Source organism: Lepisosteus platostomus, chromosome 19 (assembly GCF_059453375.1).
Source record: "Lepisosteus platostomus isolate fLepPlt1 chromosome 19, fLepPlt1.hap1, whole genome shotgun sequence".
Lineage (NCBI taxonomy): Eukaryota > Metazoa > Chordata > Actinopteri > Semionotiformes > Lepisosteidae > Lepisosteus > Lepisosteus platostomus.
In genome coordinates, this window is record NC_142629.1 from 14,409,019 (window position 1) to 14,428,656 (window position 19,638).

At 45.1% G+C, this 19,638-nt stretch overlaps 1 protein-coding gene across 1 annotated transcript; it reads left to right on the plus strand.

Annotated features, from left to right (window-relative positions):
* Positions 1-1,946: 1,946 nt before the first annotated feature.
* Positions 1,947-17,916, plus strand: tbc1d24 (TBC1 domain family, member 24). The gene is made up of 7 exons (XM_088613399.1): positions 1,947-2,045; positions 5,555-6,619; positions 7,988-8,146; positions 8,875-8,938; positions 10,233-10,328; positions 12,404-12,638; positions 14,508-17,916. The coding sequence occupies exons 2-7, from the start codon at positions 5,652-5,654 to the stop codon at positions 14,660-14,662; spliced, it is 1,677 nt and encodes a 558-aa protein (XP_088469525.1). The 5' UTR covers positions 1,947-2,045; positions 5,555-5,651; the 3' UTR covers positions 14,663-17,916.
* The last annotated feature ends 1,722 nt before the right edge of the window (positions 17,917-19,638 follow it).

Genomic DNA, 19,638 nt, shown 5'->3' on the forward strand with positions numbered 1-19,638 from the left:
AAATCATGGCAGAGTGTGATCAGATCGTGATGTATTGGCACCAGGGTGTGGTCTAGCTGAAGTTATTCTGATGTGGTCAAAGTCTTAGGCACTTTCTGTTCTTATATGCATGTTCTCATTGATAACTCAATGTTTTATTTTCTATCATAGCTTTGGCCCTTCACAAAGGTTTGACACAGAAGGTGTTCCAAAACACTACAATATCATTGATAGCTTGAATCTGACAAAACTAGTTCTACTTTTGTCTTTTCATTATTTGCAGAGCTGCGCAGACACTTCCAGGGGGAAAAAAAAACATTTCTTTTTATGTTATGCGTTTGTTGGCATTTATTATAAATCGGTCTTTTTCTTGTAGCCTGTGTTGGGCACTAGGCGCACTCTGCTTCTGAGGTACACTTGGGATCGTCGGGCCTCTACCATAGAAAAAGCAGCTTTCTGATAATGAAAGGATTAATGGGTGGAATTTTACTTGCCTTGAAGGAAATATATCCAATTTCTTGAGTCATTTCAGCCTGAGATGAAAACAAACTGCACAGCAGCCAGAAAGTGACAAAAGGTCACCATGGCTGAATTGGATTAGCCATAATGAATATCATGTGTTTTATTCACTAGCCCTGGTGAACAAAGCTATAGACAATGCTATGTGTTGTTAAGTGTCCAGAGCACAGACTTTAAGAAAATGCTTTTGGTAAATAAGGCAACGAAATGCTAATCATGTCTAGGACAAGATATGCTTTTGCAGAGGTAAGTTTCCCCTCTGCACACCAGATTTTGCTAATACATCTTTCAGCTGCTTTGTTTTTGCGTGTTAACCACAAAAGCACTCCGCATTGCAACTCACTGGCACAACGCAATAACCTTGGTGTCTGACCACTCCCTGAAAGAGGGACTCTGCATTCTGTTAGAGCTGGAGAATGCCCATCAACATCCTCGCAACTGGATGTTGATGGGAAATGGAAATGGAAAATCTGTTTCTTTGCCACGCTGAAGACACCTAACACTTGTGTACAAGGCTCCTTTTGATTCTCCAGAAACAAATATCTGCAGGACGTTTGACTCTTGCTGTTATTTCAAATGTGCAGTGAACCACTCTGAACAAGGATCACATCAGTCTAGAGTCCTGTCTGTTTAATCTTGCTCCTGCTCAAGGACTATACATTGCCTTTGAACAGGACTCCCCCTTAATGTTAATCAGAGTGGTATTAATTATTATTGTCATGGGCAATTATGGTCACTTTAGACAGACCCAGCAGGAACTAAGGTTTCTGCTGCACATTTACAGCTTTCCAAGTTTCAAGGGGGTAATGTCAGTCTGCATAGCTGCAATAGCAATGCTCTCAGGGCTGTGCAGTGCAATCTGCAGTGAAAAAGTTCTGAAATCAGAACAATATAGGCTTCTGAAATCATGTGGGTTCAAAGCCTGGGTGATGCTGTACTGTCGAGCAAGGACCTTCAATGGCATTGCGTCTGTAAAATGCTGTTGTAAAAATGGGTGTAAATATAAGTTGCTTTGTATATAAGCATCAGTCACATACAGTATACCAACATTTCCCTCGACGTTATTTTCAGTACCAGCCGCATGCAAATAGTATACTGCGATAGAGGAATTATGCTGGCACATATATATTCAAATATTCAATGCACCAAAATATTGCTTTTTGTTTGAAATCACACCAGCACAGAGCTCCGAAGAAATAAGAGAAAAATAACTAGTCTTCTGCAAATAAAGAAAAAAATACATGAGACTAACTGACCTAAACATATTTAAGGACGTGGTCCACAGTTATGGAAAGAAGCATGAATATTCACAAGACGATGTGTTCCCACAGCTCTGAGCTCAGCGCCGTGACTAACCGCACTAAGAGCACAAACCGCGCAGTCTCCCATACCAGACAGCGCAGTCTGCGCATGCCCAGCACAGGCCATGTGAAAGGGGCGGGGCAGGAGTCCGGACAGGGGCGTAGTACTGCGCATGTGTGGTTCTGCGTTGACAGGCAGGGAGGTTGTTGGCGAGCTGGAAGCGGCGGTGGAGACCAGGGACGCAGGTAGGGATATTTTAGCGCTGTTTTACATGCATACAGAAAGAAAATAATCAATCTGACGCCTGAAAAACACTGCTCTGTCTTTGCCTTTGTCTGAGTTGTCTCAGCTGGTTTTATAATGCTGTTGTGCGCGTCTGGAGTTCCTGAAGGAAATACACAATATTCTGTGGTCACTGTCTGCAGGTACAAAAGACATTTTCGTGTCCTGTTTATTTGCACATTCTGTAAAAATTGTATATTTTTACACCCACTGCCTTGCATGGTCATTTAGATTCACCGTGAGCCTTAACTTATATCCATTAGAGTTTTGCTTTATTTTGGACGCTTTGCTGCTGTAGACTTGTGGTTGGAATGTCGCGAGTGGATCGTTTAAAGACCACTACAGATAGCCCCCAAAAAAAAGAACAGATATACATTTCCCTGGGTTTATCTGAACATGTTTCTGCTTGAATTCCCTTGGCGAGAACTGATTCTTGTGCAGGCGATGACCTGTGTGCACTTTAATGCGCTCTGTCGTTATCTTTTTATGTAGGTAGAAAAGCCCAGCATGAAAACCGCGGCTCTATACTGTTTTCATCGCAGACGGGACTGCAGCCTGTATAACTGTAGTCACTGTAGGCTTCTGTAACTAGATTATCGTGCGTCCCTGATCACAGTAGCGCCCGTGTTCCCTCTCTCGACCCTCGGCCGGAGGAGCATAACTTTGTCTGCGGCCGTTGGGTTGACTTCAGTTTCTTGTCGGTCATGGATGAAGCTTTAGGAAAGTTCGTCACCCTTAACAGCCTGGATCGGGATTTTGGGCGCTGTCGTTTCAATGGCTTTTAGGCTTCTGCTCGTTTGGATGACAACACAATAACGGCATAGATGCCTCTCAGCCTGTCCACACCTTGAGAAAAGCTCCTTTCACCTCAGCTGGTGCTGAGTGTGGCCATCCTAGCCTGTAGGAACCTCAGCTTCACCGAACCTCTGCCACTGCTTTTAACTTAGGAACTGATTCTACTTAAAAACCCCTATCCCCTTACAAGCATACACCCAACACACCTGCTTGTCTCTATCTCCAGTTAATGGCTGGCAATGTTCTGTCTCATTAATCCTGGTAATTAGGGTTGCTCCAGTCTGCGGTTGGAGTGCTACAGGTGAGGTTGTGGATTGTGTTGCATGCAGTACACAGGTGCTGAGTCCCTCACTGATAAAGTGCCTGTTGACTATTAGTAAGCTCAAGTACTCTTGCATTGTAATCCTACTTTACTTTGCTAACTGCTGCTGCAGGCTTTCCTCAGGGAGGTGGATACCAGGACCTCTGCTTTAGTGCAGTAGAGTTAAGTCCTGTTGCACGATCTGATTACTCAATTAAAGTATCGGGGCTGAGCTGTGAGATTGGCGAACCAGCTATAGTGTTTGTCCGGCTGTGCAGTATCAGGCTATTTTGTGCTTGGCTGCAGAACAGATAGACTTGACCCATCGCAGTGGATAGCTACAGGCATCTAAAAATGTTGCTGCTGTAACAGAAGTTACTTAAACGCATCATGCACAGGACGAAGCCCAAAACGGAGCCAACACAAACACCACAGTGCCTGCTGAATTTGCCTGAATCTACAGAACCTGATACCTGAACTCAGTTATGTTCACAATGAATGTAGTGAAACTGTAATGGGGAAGGAAACCAGGTTATATCTGGGATTACTCATTTTAATATGTAGCCTACTTCAATTCAGTTTATTGTCATATGCAATGAAAGTGCAATTAAATGCTTATTTGCATGTATGCTCTAATACAAAGACATTAAGGCAACACCAAAATACATACAGACTTTTTTGGTATAATCACAAAAGGCTAGGCTATATGTTTTTCACTGCATTGAATATGCTATTCTATCCTGGTGTAGGCCATGGTGAATTGATTTTTGATGTCTGATCAGCTGATAAGGGCTAAATGTTTCATTTGGTTATTTCAACAGCAGTGCCTCCACTCCAGAACATAAAGGCGTCATCAGGCGATTGCCCTCCATCTGCCCCTTGTGTCTTGTGTGCTGTAGAGTTACAGTTCTTTTCTGTTGACAGTCCCTGTTGGTTCAAGCATATTCGAGGTTCCTCAGGGTTTCATTTTCCCGGTTCTAAGAAAAGTTTGAGCGCAGCGCGTGCTTGGCCGCCCTGTTGTTTGATGTGCAGTGGGTTATCAGAAGATTGAATTACATGAAATCATATTAATCTGATTAGGATAATTCAGTAATGCTGTTCTGCTCCAGGCTGGTGGCCACCGATGAGCTGCTGGTGGAGAACCTGGTGTAGACAGAGGCTCTAGGGTGACTAGACTGAGGCTGACGGGACTGGAAAACCGAGCTCTAGGCCTCAAGGAGAGTATTTCTGGATTTGAAGCTGCAGAATCTGGAGGCGGTCGATACAGAGCAGGCAGTGACAGTAGAGAAGCCACCGTGTCCTAGATGATGAAGCCAAGCTGGTTTTGGAAGAAATGAACAATTTGGAAGATGGGTTTGGGAAGAGCTGGAAGTGGGGAAAAGCAGTTTTAACTCCCCTGTCATGCTGGTTGAAGGCCGACAGTTCAGGAGGTTTTTTTTCTGCCTGGAAGTTTTGAATGTGAAGAACTATTACTTCTATCAGTGTCGGCATTCCTGAAATGCCCCCCATTCGTGTACAGATCGCATTTTGAAAGTGAAGTTGTGAAAATAGCTGTTATCGCAGATACCCGTGTAGCCTATCACAGACAGTGAAGGGCTTGTGGAGACGTGGGCTAATATGTACTGCATGATCTTTGATTCAGAGGCACGTGCTTTCAGAATAGTTAGAATATCAATAGTGGTGTTAGTGTGCCTGGTTGCACATTTCAAGTGAACTTTAAACCTCATTCTTTCTCGAGGGTAATGGTTAATCTGTCTGGCCTGCTCAAGGTGTGTTTATGGACGGCAAAGCCCCGTATTGACTGTAGAGTGCTCCTAAACAGACAAAGGGAGTAGTTTATAAATTGATAGGATCATGTGATGTGAACACGGCATTGTGTTCTGACTTCATTATGAGTGAGAAAACATTTTAAAGCCAGTACAGCACAGATAATGTTTTTTATAACAATTTCCTGGGTTAAATCTTCCTCCTGACCCTCACGTACATAAAAGAATGTAGAAAAATGCATAAACGGGCCTGAAAGCTCGACTTTGACGCGGATATGCATGTCCTACATATCATTTCTTTTCATGTTTTGTCTCGTGTTGCAATGTCTCTTTATTGTGCAGGCTCTTTCTGCCAAAACCACTGGCCTTCCTGACGGGACTTGGCTCGGGCAGAAAAACAGGAAACAACAGCGCGAAGCAGAGGGGCACTAGATTTAATGTGTGACGGGCTTTGCTATTGTATCAGCCCTGTAGGAAGTGATCCCTACTCGAACACAGTTACTGTAGCTGTGCTGTGATAGACGCTCAAGGTTTTGTCAGAGGTAACAGCCTTCCGCGGCTTTGTTCATTGATGTGATTTGTGCTTCTTTATTCTCCCTCTATGTCTCAGAGTGAACACCATGCTCGTCTCTTAAGCACGCCTTAATCAGACACCCGGAGATCATCCCTGGCCGCCCCCCGCCTGAGTCCTTCTCGCCGAGGCTGAGATGGCTGACGTGGAATATGAGCACTTTGTGGACTGGGACAAGATGGGAGAGCTGGCACAGAGCGGCGGCCCCAGCAAACTGGACTGCAAGGACCTCGGGGATCTGAAGCAGGCGGCCAGGCAGGGCCTCTGGTCCAAGAGCCACAGGCTGCGGGCGCAGGTCTACCAGCAGCTGATCAAGGCCATCCCCTGCCGCACCGTCACCCCCGACGCCGAAGTGTACCGCGACATCGTCGGAAAGGTGGTGGGCAAGAGGGCCCCCGCCACCCTGCCTCTGCCCGAGTTTGTGGACGGCAGCCCCGTGCCCAAGCTCTGCCTGAACGCCGAGGGCGTGGCGGCCGCCCACAAGATCATCGCCTGCGTCGCGAGCCAGTTCCCGGATATCTCCTACTGCCCCGCGCTGCCCGCCGCGGTGGCCCTCCTGCTCCACTTCAGCCGGGACGAGGCCGACTGCTTCGAGAAGATCTGCCAGATCCTGGCCTGCAACGAGCCGGGCCGGCGCCTGCTGGACCAGACCTTCCTGGCCTACGAGTCGTCCTGCATGACCTTCGGCGACCTGGCCAACAAGTACTGCCCCAGCGCCCACAGGCTGATCGTGTCGGCCGCCGCCCAGGACGTGATGGAGGTCTACTCGGACTGGCTGCGCTGGGTGTTCGGGGATCTTCCCCTGGCGCACGCCGCCAGGGTCCTGGACGTCTTCCTGGTGGAGGGCTACAAGGTCCTGTTCCGCGTGGCGCTGGCCCTGCTCAAGTTCTTCCGCAGGATGAGGTCGGGCCCGCCGCAGGAAGCGGCCGACGTGCGGGGTGAGATCCGGGCCTTCGCCCGGGGCATCGGCTCCTGCGTCTCCCCGGACAAGCTCCTGGAGAAGGCCTTCGCCATCCTCCTCTTCAGCCGCAAGGAGATCCGGTTGCTGCAGCTGGCCAATGAGAAGTCTCTCCAGCAGAAGGGCATCACCGTCAAGCAGAAAAGGTATCTCGGGGCCCGGAGGACGCCGTGTCTCCAGAGACCGTTTCCTGCCGCGCCCATTTTTCTCCTCACTCGGAAACCACGGAGGTTCCAGTTCAGCTTATTCTGTCATGGATCTGAATGTCTTAGTCTCTCGTGGATGGCTTGAATTTCAGCTCGAACAACATGCAGTATTCTAACCAGCAATTCCAGCTGGTCATGGCTAACTAAAGAACAAAATCGAAAAATTAAAAAAAATGAAAAACGCGCACACGAAAAAGAAAAAAAACAGATGACGAAATTGAGAAATCCCCGTTGTACAAGTAAAAGCGCATGAGCCCAAGGGTTTTTTTTATTTTGTGCCCCCTTGAGTTTTGTTTTTACAAAAGCTTGTAGTACAAACATGTCCAAGCTTGGTTACCTAAACGCAACATGCATCTTTTGCGTTTGTCTTTGTGCTCCGACACAAAGACATTGAGGAAACGGCACAACCTAAACACAGAACAGCAGCAGCCACAACAGCAAACTTAACATACAACTTAAGTCGGTACAAGCCGTGTGAAAACAAAAGACCAGCAGTGTGAGTCAGTGGTAGAGGGAGAGTCCAATAATCTGCCAGCTTGCAGGAAGAAAGTGCTTCGGAATCTAGGATTGTCAGTGAAATCCTGAAGGCGTTTCTTTCGACTCTTGGCAGCGTTCTTTTCTCGTTGGCGATAGACGTGTGCAGAAAACAGCGTTGCTCTTTATGCCTGTGGCTCCGAAGTGCAGTTTAGTGTGGAAATCCTTTTTTTTTTTTTACACTTGTTTCGTTCAGCTGCACCAACACTTTCTGCACGGGCATATTCTATGCCGTCACTCTAACATTTGCATTTGTCTTCGCTTTCGGCACCCTGATAAAGTTTCTGGTCTCTTTCTGTCTCCCTCCCTCTGTCATTTTTCTGCTCTCTCTTCACGTGGGATCTGCACCCCTGTCCCAACTGCTTGGGCCGCGCAGGAGGTAGGTGTGGGCTACTTTCATTCTCTTGGGAGAGGGGTTCTTCCGACACTTTAACACCTTAAAAAGGGACTGTCCGTGTAGATTCCCATTAGTAACGTCTGCAAAATCGGCATTCCGTCCTCGTAGTCACCTTTTGCATTCAATTTAAGCAGCAAACAGTTGAACATCCCTAATAAAACTGGGAAAAACATTGTACCACAACATTTCTATGACAAAAGTATACAAAAACGGTTAAAAAGTAAAATGACATGCATTAGATCGTGGGTGGGTCAGGATGTTGAATCGGTGCACATCAGGACCATTTTATTTGATTCAAATTAGGACTCATAACATCCATGGGGGTGAAAGCCACATCCGAGCTGGGGGGGTCTAAGGAGCTTCCCTGTCTTCTCCAGGCAGAATGTCCACCTGGCGGTGAACCCAGAGACCTTCAGCTCGGAGGTCGTGAGCGCCAAGGAGATGCGAGACATCTGGGCCTGGGTCCCCGAGCGCTTCGCCCTCTGCCAGCCCCACCTGCTGTTCACCACCGCGGAGCACGGCTGCAGCCTCAACAGGTGCGAGCACAGGGCATATTTTAAGCTTTTTTTTTATGTTTCCCTGAAATCTGTAAACCTTTCCTTCCTAAGGCTGTCGTTTTTTATAATGGAGGCTTTAATGGCGGCTTGATTTCCCGCACGGGGTGCGGTTTAAATGATGAGGAGCATTTCTGATGAATTACAACACCAGAATTACAACATAACAGAGTTACAGCTGCAATAAACTGCATGTGCAGATGCTTCCAAAGCTCTGTACATCACTGCTGTGGATAGCTTCATCAGCCTGTCTCTGCGTCCCCCTATTTTTTGTATTGTATCTGCACTGCCCTGCTGGGATTCTTGAACCTGCTCCTGGTTAGCAAAATCCTACTGCAGGAATCGCCTTGTCCAGTCTGTCGTTTTTTTTTTAAAGATATGCAATAGTTGCGAATTAAACACAGTTTCACTTGGGTTAAAATAAGTAATTTAGTGATACGTTAGGACTAAAATCTCAGAACTCTCATTGATTCAATAGTAGGTTACAGGTGCTGGCGATCTTTAAAAACTGGTGACCGATCTACCTGCCCTGGAGCTCTCCAGGACCAGGCTTGCAACTTCGAACTCTAGATGTGACAAATGCCGGCTTGTTTTGTGCCTTATTATTATGATGTGTGAGCTGAGTTCAGCCTGGCGGTCTCCTGTCCTGCATCAGTGCTCCTCTCCACTCGGTGAGTGCTCACCTCCCCCCCACTGCGCTTGCTCCTCAGGTTCTACTCTCACTGCGAGGGCCACGAGCCGACTCTCCTGCTCATCCGAACCACCGACAGAGAGGTGAGCCAGCGCTCGGACCTGCCCACGACTTCCTCGGGCTCTGCCCCGGTCATTGCAGTCCGCACGCGCAGTTACTTTGCACTGGTGGCGTTTACTTATCTCTCTCTCTTGCTCTGTGGGCTGTGTTAATGATATTCATAATAAGTGCTTACACTTATATAGCGCTTTTCTGGACACTCCACTCAAAGCTCTTTACAGGTAAGGGGGATCCCCTCCACCACCACCAGTGTGCAGCCCCCACCTGGATGATGCGACGGTGGCCATAGTGCACCAGTACACTCCCCTCACACCAGCTCTCAGTGGGGAGGAGAACAGAGTGATGAAGCCAGTTCAGAGATGGGGATTATTAGGAGGCCATGATGACCAATGGGAAATTTGGCCAGGACACTGGGGTTACACCCCTACTCTTTTCGAGGAACACCCTGGGATTTTTAATGACCACAGAGAGTCAGGACCTCGGTTTTATGTCCCATCTGAAGGACGGTGCCTTTTTACAGTGTAGTGTCCCTGTCACTATACTGTGGCATTAGGACCCTCAGAGACCACAGGGTGAGCCTGCTGGCCCCACTAACACCTCTTCCAGCAGCAACCTTAGTTTTTCCCAGGAGGTCTCCCATCCAGGTACTGACCGGGCTCACACCCGCTGAGCTCCGGTGGGCTGCCCGGTGTGAGTTAAGATATGATACCCCACGAGGCACTGGCGAGCAGGAATGAGAACTGGATCGCTTTCAAAACCGACCCAGCAGCCATACCCGCCGATGGCGCAGAGCTGTACGCCTTCATGTCCGATCCCCTCCCACCTTTTCTGCCGTTGAGCAGAAAGCAGTTGAGGAAGTGAGCCCAAACTCTCTTCTCCGCACACATGCTGGGAGTGAATCTCCTTCACATGCGGCCTAGTTCTGCTCTTGACATTTTATCACAGACAGCGGGGAGAGAGTTACCTTATCAGTAGCTGAAAGTCACCGACATAAGCCTGCCAGCAATCAGACAGTGGCCTGTGTAGCTGTCATTGTAACGTGATGTCAGAATAGACCTGTTCATGCCCATTGCAGCTACGCAGTGTCATTACAGGAAGAGTCAACAGAATGATTAGTGTGAGTCATTGTCTCCTGCATTTTTACGAGCTTTAACAGCCAACTGACTCGGCTGAAAGGGAGACTGTCTTGGGTCCCAGAGCCTCAGACACACCGGCACGAGCGGGCACCCACCCTGTGGGTGAGCTGGGGATCGGGGAGACCCGAGGGAGGGGTGGCACAGTGCTCTAACAGCGGGGCCTTGTCCTCCCCCTGCCCAGGTGTGTGGCGCCTACCTGTCCACCGACTGGGAGGAGCGCAGGCGCGGAGGGGGCAAGCTGAGCTTCTTCGGCACCGGGGAGTGCTTCGTCTTCAGGGTGGGTCCCGCCTTTCCCCGGCCCCGTCCTCTTGTCTGTGTCCCGCCCCGCCCTGCAGTCTCAGGTCGCACAATGTTCGGAGGAAACACATCGGCAGAGTCTGCGGAGCGCCTGCTCTTTTCGCCCTGTATATAGGGTATATCCTCGGGCCCCAGCACTGCAAGGCAGGAATGCTGACAGGGTAGGACTCCTGATTGCTCAATGTGAAAAATAATGGCAATTTTCCAGTGATGTAGTGATTCCGGCTGACCACAAGAGGTCACTCTCGTAGCCCTCTCATGGCTCGGACCACATTCTTCAAGTTGAAGTTCACGTTTCTTTGCCACTCCAGCCATATACAAGTATACAGTGGAACGACCCATCGTTCCTCCCGGTCCACGGTGCAAATACAGACAGGACACTGACATAGACATTGTAGACAGGATACACAAAGTGCAGATAGTGCAAATTACAAGGCAAATGCATCATACAATATACACAACACACTGGGGGGGATTTAAACCCTGTTTCTGGAATTGGAGTGGGTGCAAGCAGATTCAAGTAGAGGTTGTGAGCATATTGTATTGTGATTTGAGGTACTAAAACTTACAGATTTTAGATGTTCTAATAAGAATATGATATTTGATCATCTGTTAGAGAATCAACAGAGCTTGCAGAAACACAAGCAGTTAAACCTTTTTGAGCATCCCGATACTCCTCCCGAGACTCTTTTATAAAACAAAAGTTATTTACAGAATGTGACGGCACATCCAAAGTTTACAGGATGATTTGTACATTTACTTTGCCGCTAAATGTATTTTTTTACACAAAGTGGAGAGAAGGGTAAATCCGCTGGACAGAAGGGGGTGCCTGCACTGTACCGATGGCAGTGATCACTGTCCAGGCAGGCTGTAACCTGAGCATTCCAAGCCCATCCTGAGCTCCCTCACACCTGTCTCAGGCAGCTGGTGCAGCAGGGGGCGGAGCTTGCAGGGCAGATGTGTGCCCTTTATCCAATCACAGAGCACCATGGTTTGTTACCCCGTACCCACCTCTTACCCTGACAGCTGTCGTGTAATAAGCTGGTATTTCATGTGATAACGATGGTCGCATTAAAAGATGTGTGCAAGAAAGTCAGCCAGATATCAGTCCGTTTGTTTTTTTCACCGTTTATAAATTCAGACTTTATCGTTATCTCCTAGTGGGAATTGTGTTTTGTTTTTTACAGTAGACTCCAATACAACATAACAACAGCCTTCAACATAGAGGCCAAATAATGTTTCAGGACGTATACATGATTATTTTACATTATTCAAAGTGAAATTAAAGAGGGATAAACAATTTGCTAAAATATTTCTGTCATCATTAAGGCACAGAAACTGCCCCCAGATGGAGTGTTATAATTCCTAATTATAATTATATGTTATAATTCTTTAGAACACGTAGCTTGATTGGATTTATGCCAGTGATTTTGTTACTTATGTTCCCTATTGTCTCCAACTTATTGCATTTTTAGGACTGAATTTACCACACCAAAACAGTACACTTTTTAACAAAATATTCACATTATAAAAGTATTACAATAGTTCTGCCCACCTTGAAGAAGCTAAGCTTCCTTAGAAAAAAAGTCTCCATAAGTATTTATTTATGGTCTTTCAACACTCATCACGTTAAATTTATTTATGGGCAGTCCCAGATATCAGTACTCATCTACAATCTGACCGTGTGTTAGAGGGTTGGAGGGCAACTACACTTTTTATTTTCAAGGCTTTTTTCAAAATTCCATCCTTCGCAACCAGAGTGGCAAATTTTCTGCAAATGTGCTGTAGAAATGCAAAGTATTATTAGGAAAATCATTCGTCTGTCAGTTGCAGTATGCCGGGTGTCCAGCAGAGGTCACTGTGTGCTGCATGCTGCTCGCACAGCTGCATGCTGGATGCACATTTGTCAAATGGTACTGTATGTATCAGGCAGCACTTCCCACCTTCCAATTCCCTGCCTTCAAAGTCCATGTTATCTGTTCACCTCAGGATTTCATATCTCCCCCTCAGTCTCACTGCTCCTCATTTTTCCTGCCTCTGCCTCTCTCCGCACAGCTGAAGCCAGAGATGGAGAGGTACGAGTGGGTCGTGATCCGTCACCCCGAGCTTGCAGCTGCCGCCCCACCCCAAAATCCGGAGACCCCAGAGGACCCCAACACCCTCCCCGCCAAAGAAGGGAACTCTGATCCCACCGACCGCCTCTCCCCCTTCCTCTCTGCACGCCACTTCAACCTCAACAGCAGAAACACCTCCATGTTCATGGCTGGCAGTCAGGAGTCGATAATCATTGGTGAGCTCTTGTCTGGATGGCAGATTTCAGTCCAGCTGGCCTAATTTACTATGACTACTATAATCAGAGACGAATCAACTTGATTTTATATAGCGCCTTTAAAAGTAGCTTCTCAAAGCGCTTAGCAGTAAAATGGGGGGAAAGGAGGGTTTACAAGGAACATTAGCACAATTAAAAATAAGGGTTTAGAACACAGTAGGAGGTACTGAAAGCTCGCATAGACCTGACAAAATGTCTGACCTGAAAACATGAAGTGCAGATTGAAGTGTCTACTTAGGACTCAGTATTGAACGATCAGTCGACAACTCCCAAACGGGGCAAGATAATATTGTCTTCCGCTGGGGATGGCCGAGAAGAGCAGTTTCCCCCTCATTTCAAACTGTTATCTAACGCACAATGCCTTTGCAATCATTTATACAGCTTGTATTGAGCGGACAAGTGCAGGTGAAGCACCTTCTTCAAGGGTGCAGCTGCAGTATCTCGCCTGGGATTTGAGCTCGCAACCTTCTAGTTATGAGGCCAGAACTCTGATTGTTGCAAGTTTTCACTTGCGTAAGATAATCACCCCAATAGTAGGTATCCACTTCTGCTTCCATGCCTATAGTCTGCTTTGTATACCGTAGGGCCATTGTCACTCCATACAAACTGCTGGGTGTTTTTGGACAGCTGTTCTGTTTTGTATGCCAAGGTTTGTCATTTTGATCTGACTAGGGTCTGCATTTTTTAATGTATCTTAGAATTGTGATCAATTTGTAAAATTAATTTTTAATATAAGTAAATATAAATGTTCATAATTAGATGAATGGATTCGAATGGAGATCTTGGTCCCAAGAGATTTTTTTTTTTCCTGAATGCTCAAATTAAATTAGACCGATGCAATACATTTGATTAAACAGTGCACGTGTATAATTGCCAGTTCTAAGTAATTCTGTTGCATACAACAGGACATTTCCTGACTCGGCAATAAGATTATTTCCACAGATGTCTTTAAAAATATTGCTGTATGTTAGCAATTCTAAAAACAAAGGAACTGGTTCGACAACCAGTGAAACAGATTTGAAATCCAGCCAGAAGCATTAATTCAATGAAGTGCAATAATTTAAAGATGTTAAATGCCGATTACATAAATTCAATTACATTTTTTTTTAATTTCCAAAAGCTATGCCTACAATTATTTTTGTAGTTTTTTTTTAATCGCTGGTATTAATCTGCATTTGATTTTTATTGTAAACTGTATTCCTTAAAGACTAGTAGCCTATATCTTACAGTCTGTAACTTCCATTTTCTAAAAACCCTCAAAGGTCAGTTTATTGTTTTAAAAGGAACTGAAATACAGGCCAGAGAATTGCCAGTTAATGTAGAGTGTGAACAGTTTAACTGTTTATAGAAAAACAAATGGCAAACTCTGCCAGCCACTAGACCTCGCTGTTGTCCCATTTTTCATCACATCCCTGGCAGATGCCAAATTGCGATTCACCTTTCAGTTGATATATGATGTCTTTTAATTTCTTCCACACAAATAACACCACTAGTCAATTCCCGGGTGCACCTTACGTGTAGTTTTCAGTCTCTCGCTGTGTGTTTGCTCTGGTTTTATTTTTTAACAGATTTGTAATGAATGTATATCTCGTATTCTTTTTGAAAGAATTTTTTTAAATCAACTGTAGCCACTTGTCTTAAAAAAGGCAGAAGGTTTTTTTAAAAAGTGGTCTTAATTCACCAGTGGCACGCAATCATTATTAACTTTAGAGTCCCTCTCCGATCCGCTCACCTGACCCGTTTCGATTCTGCATCTTCCTTCTGATCCCTCCCCTGAGAGCCCTGTGCTTCTCGAGCGCTGCTGACCCCACGCTGCTTCTCTCCTCCCAGGGGGGGGCGACGGCAACGCTCTCTACATCGACGCCGACCTGAACCACGGGCGCACGGCCCGGTGCCACACCTTCGACAACCAGCCCCTGTGCGCGGAGGCCTTCCAGATCGCCCTGTTGGAGGTCTGGGGCTTCCAGGACGCCATGGCCTCCTAGCAAGACAGCAGGAGAGAGAGAGGGAGGCCCAGTACTCGCAGGCCAGGAACCAGCCCCACGACCTCATATCAAGGCCTGGACAGTAATCTTCCAACCCGGGATACCTGGGAATTCAGGGTTTGTTAGGGCCCTCCAGGGGTCGGGAGGGGCCCTCTGTTTACCGGTCACACTGTGCTCTCCTGTATCCAGAGAGCAGTGTGTGGCAGTAGATTTGAGAAGGTTGATAAATTCAGACACAGCACTACTGTTCTGAGACCTCTGAAGCAGAGCCCCAGAACTGCAGCGCATCGATATCTTTGTCGGAGTCGTGCTCAGTGATTGTTAACATTTCATTTGTGTTCGCGTTCGCCTCCGCTGTGTCTCAAGTTCACAGGATGCCGAATGGGCAGGCCCAAGGAGACTCCAGGTTTTATCGGGCATGCCTGTTCTTCATTCCTGGTGATTCTTCAGCTCATGGGCAAGGCCCAAACATTAGCACTTCTTACTATGAAAAACAAAACCATAATCACTTGCCATCGACAGAACACTCAGGGCTCATGAACCACATGGGCAGAAGTGAATTGCATACAGTGCATATCGTACCTGTTTTAAGAAGAAAGTTTAATTTCAATGACCAGCAGTTTTGTAACAGGACTTTAAGATAAAAGTCAGTACATAGTATGCAAGGTTTCTGCTCTGGGTCATTATATTATTTTATTTTATTTCAAGCATTATCCTTTTTTTCTTTTGCTATTGCCCTACATATCAGATATTGGGGCACCCTGTCAACACCCAACTCGAAATCCTGCTGCGCACGGGTTTTTCTGATTTATTTTGTTTTGTGTAGTGCATGACTTTATAATGCACGCCACAGCACGATCAACTAGGATTAATGTTCCTGTGGTCGGCGCATTAAGCAAGCTGACAGATTGTTGCACATGAGGAGCTGGAGTGTGCTGGGCTGTATTGGGCTTCTGAAGCAAAATGTATTGTGAAGCAGCACATGAAAACTCTTAAAGCACAGGTTTCTGCAGCCAGTTGCTGTCCTGCTCAACCAGTGTAAATTTGTATTAAAGGAAGAGAAGAGGGCTGAAATGAGATTATTTTAATCGTAGTTAGTTTTTGGAGTTGTAGGTTTTTCTTTCATAAATATTCTCCAGGGTGATATGATAAATTTACAGTACAAGATCTTTCTAATTGACTCTGTGGGATCCCGCTGTCTAGATACATGTAACTCTGTAGGCAAATTTGAGTATCAGTATCATCTCTGTTAATCCCATTTTGAAGCAGGCTGTTGGCTGCTGATTTGCAGTGCACGGTCCCTTCGTGATCCCAAACTGTTATGATTCAATTGCAGCGGTGTGGTAATATCTGGATCGCTATACCACAACACTTAGATGCTTAATGTGCAATCTGAAACCGTTTACTGCTCTTCTGCGTTCTTTTCTTCCTGTTCCGGCAGAGACGTTTTTGAAAGCCTGCAAATGCAGACATGGCTGAACTCTGACCAGCACAAATTCCTCACACCACGTACTGTATGGATCAGCTGCTCTTAGAGCTTGTCTCATAGTAAAACACTCTTTATAAGGGTCTTTTCGTCTCATCCAGAGGCTTATTTAAAACACAGCACACTATCTCTTCTTGAAACTGCACTGCTGCAAGTTCAGTATAGTGTATGGAGTGCCCATGCAGACTGTGCTGAGGTTAGGTAGTGACGCAGCCTGGTGTCTGTCTACAGACGAGTCAGCCTTTGTCTGATGTAGCCTCTCTTATTTCCTATGCCTAGATCAGATATCAGATCATCTCTACATTTGTTGTTTTTTTTTTAATCTTGAAGGTTATCTTCTCGATTCTCTTTCTTTTGACATATCGAAGCTTTCTGCATATATTTTTTTCTGATTTAAGTATGACCTGTTACCCCTAGTTTCCCCTAACTTTTCAAAGTGACTTCTTCATGTTAAGTTATTCATCTAAGAGAGCTTCAAAGGAATACAGCCAAGAGCTTGGCCATTACCGGTTCCGTAGACATGGGCGTATACAGTGAGGATATTTGCAAAGGCAAATTTGCGACAATTAAAAAGTTAACTTGGAGATCGAGTTCTGAAGAGCCTGGTGATTGGTCCAGGTGGTCGTAATTGGATAGGATTGTTATCTCATATTAATGTTGTCAAGTTCCAGCACTTTGAAAAATAATGCCATGTTTTTGTTTTTTTTTTAGTTGCAATAATTCTGTGGAGAGGGCCAGGTTAGTGAAAAAGTGAAGTGTGAAAATTTGAGTCTCTTTGCGGAAGAGGTTGGAGGGGAGGGGACCTCGGTCTCTCTCTCACTCTGCTGTTGTTTTGTGAATGATTGTTGGTGTTTATAGTAAGCAAGAGAAATGGGGAACACAACACAAGGAAAAGGTGAAAAAAATAGTATTGAATTGCACAATTCCTGGGCGCATTTCTTCACTGTAAACCCTGACTGAGTCTGTCGAAAGGCAGAGTAGCAGGGCAGCTGACACAACGGGCACGCTTTTGAAACAAGGCTTAGAATCTGGTAAAACATACAGTAGTCGAAGCACTACAGTGCCTGGTTGTTGTTTCCCAGTAAGCGTTTTTTCCCTGAATTTTGGCACTTAAATTTCAGTTTTTGCAGTGCTGTCTTGATTGCAGTGCTGTGGTGAAGCATCCAAAAATGGTTCTGTTCTTTGGCCATACAAACCATGTACTGAGGGAGAAAATTAGGTGTGCTACTGGCCTTTCACTTCCTGAATGGCAGTGAAGTCGGGGGCTGACTTGTATCGAATGAAAAAGCATGGCCGACTTTAAGTGATACTACTGTCTTTAAGTGATACTTTCAAAGTAAAGGAATGCATAGCAGTCAGTAGCATCCTTGTGTAAAATTGCTTATCCAGTATAGCCAAAATTTCCTTGCATTTGTTTAATTTGGTGCTCAATAAAACATTTAAACCTGGAAGAACAGGTCTCCTATCAGTATTGTTGTTAAACCATATCTGTTTTAGTGCATTACAAAGTCCAATAACATGTCTTCTTGTTTTTTTATTAAGAGTTCAATGCATTGTGTTGTTGTATCCTGAGTAGTTTTTGTGAAATGTCTATACCAGCAGAAGGAATACCATTCTGGTTCCTCCCAGCAGACGGGGTTACTGTGTGATGTTCACTTTGTTGAAAAGTAATCTTTTCATTATTTTTACATCCGAGATGTTCAGTGTTTGAAAGTAAAATCTTTAAATGTTGAAGTGTTAATTCATGAATAAAGCAGTGTTAAGTGTCCTTTCTAGTATTGCTGCAGTGAATCATTGCACACACTAAAACAGCTTGCTTGTAATGCTTCATCATCTCTGAAAATGCATATGAGCTGTGCTGAAGCAGTAGAGTGTAACCAGGAAATCTTTCTATAATATGCCTGTAGATGCAGTCAGTGCCTGCGATACTGAATTACGTAATACCTCAGTGAGATAAATGTACTGTATCTCAGTCCTCAAGAAGCCCAGCTGCTTCTATGCAGTATTTCAATAATATTCCAATGATCAAATCCGGTGAGTTGGTGCTGGTTACATGATATGAATTCTAGCCAGCAGGTCCTGGCACTTTCTGAGAAGAGACTGTGCACTCCTGCCCACTGGGAAGTGTGCAAAGACCGTTAACAGGCCCTGTTGATCCCATCGGTTGACAGAGTGTCCTACAGCAGTCTGCTGAGCTGAACAGAAGCTTCACTGAATGAGAGAGACCTCTTACACGAGGTTGTGCAACTGGGGTTGTGTCACGTTAAGCAGTTCAATACTTGGCACGTTGTCCATTTATAGTAATTCAGTGGTTTTATATTGCGCAGTTCTTCCTACACGTTTTGCATGAGTAAAATGTCACCTAGCTATATTTCTTTCCGTAAAACACTTTTTCCTGATCTATTTTTTTATGTTGATGGGACAAACAAAATCAACCGTACAATACAGAAATGAATTAAAAAATAAAACCATTTTCTCTGAGGACTCCTTTCCTCCAGGCTTATAATAGGAACATTTAAAAAAGGCTAGAAGCAAGGAAATCATTTGTCTTGCTTTTCTACAAATAACAGATTGATCCCAGGATCTCATTTCTTAAAAGAATCCAGAGTATCGGCTTCAAAACATGGCCGAGTAGTTTGTTCCGGATTCTCACAAACCTTTGGGTCAAAAGGTGCCTACTTATCTCCGATTTAAATGCACTTTTTGATCAATTTCCTTCCATCTTCTCTGTTCAAAGACAAAAAGGGACTGTGCTCGTTAAATATTTATCACCAGCACTATATTACTGCTGTTAAGAAGCAGTAAACATTGGACTTCTTCCTGCGATACAGAGCCAGCTTCTATCTAAACAATCATTCCTCAGTTGAATAAACTGGTCATTTAAAAGTGTAACCAGAAGATTTATACTTCATATATGTATAAAAGAAGTATATATATAAAGTACACATGTACAGTACATATAGTTGATATAGTATGCACAATTCTATATATACTATATATATATACAAATAAAATTCATAAATATTATATTTATTAAAATAAAATCCTATAGATTTAGAGAACAGCAATAATCAGAAAAGGTCTGTTCTATAATTAGAACATCATAGTCTAGCTTCTCTCTCTTCTCTGCAGTGGTGACAGTGATTCTTTAGAAATGCGAGGAAGGTGGAGGAACGTTCTTATAAACGGACAGGAATGCATTGCAATCCTTTCAGACTCAATCCATTTTTAAACAAGCTGCGTTTTTTTTTTTTAAAGTTAAAAATATTCACGGCTAGCAGACAGCGCCGATTCTGTCAGGTCCCCGTCGCCATGACAACAGTCTGTGCATCAGAGTTTGCCAGATTCGTTGTTTTCAGAGGTGTAAATTACCTGTTCGATTGCCTCTGCTGGGCCTGATGAACCTTCCACGAACTAACAGGCTTAACCCCTGATTCTGGCAAGTGCAGGTTTCTTGGTTTATGTCAGAAATAAACCCCCTTCTGATACT

Coding starts and splice junctions, on each gene's coding strand:
- tbc1d24 (XM_088613399.1), top strand. CDS start 5,652: ATGGCTGACGTGGAATATGAGCACTTTGTGGACTGGGACAAGATGGGA. Junction 8,147..8,874: donor CACGGCTGCAGCCTCAACAG/GTGCGAGCACAG, acceptor CTTGCTCCTCAG/GTTCTACTCTCACTGCGAGG. Junction 8,939..10,232: donor TCCGAACCACCGACAGAGAG/GTGAGCCAGCGC, acceptor CCCCCTGCCCAG/GTGTGTGGCGCCTACCTGTC.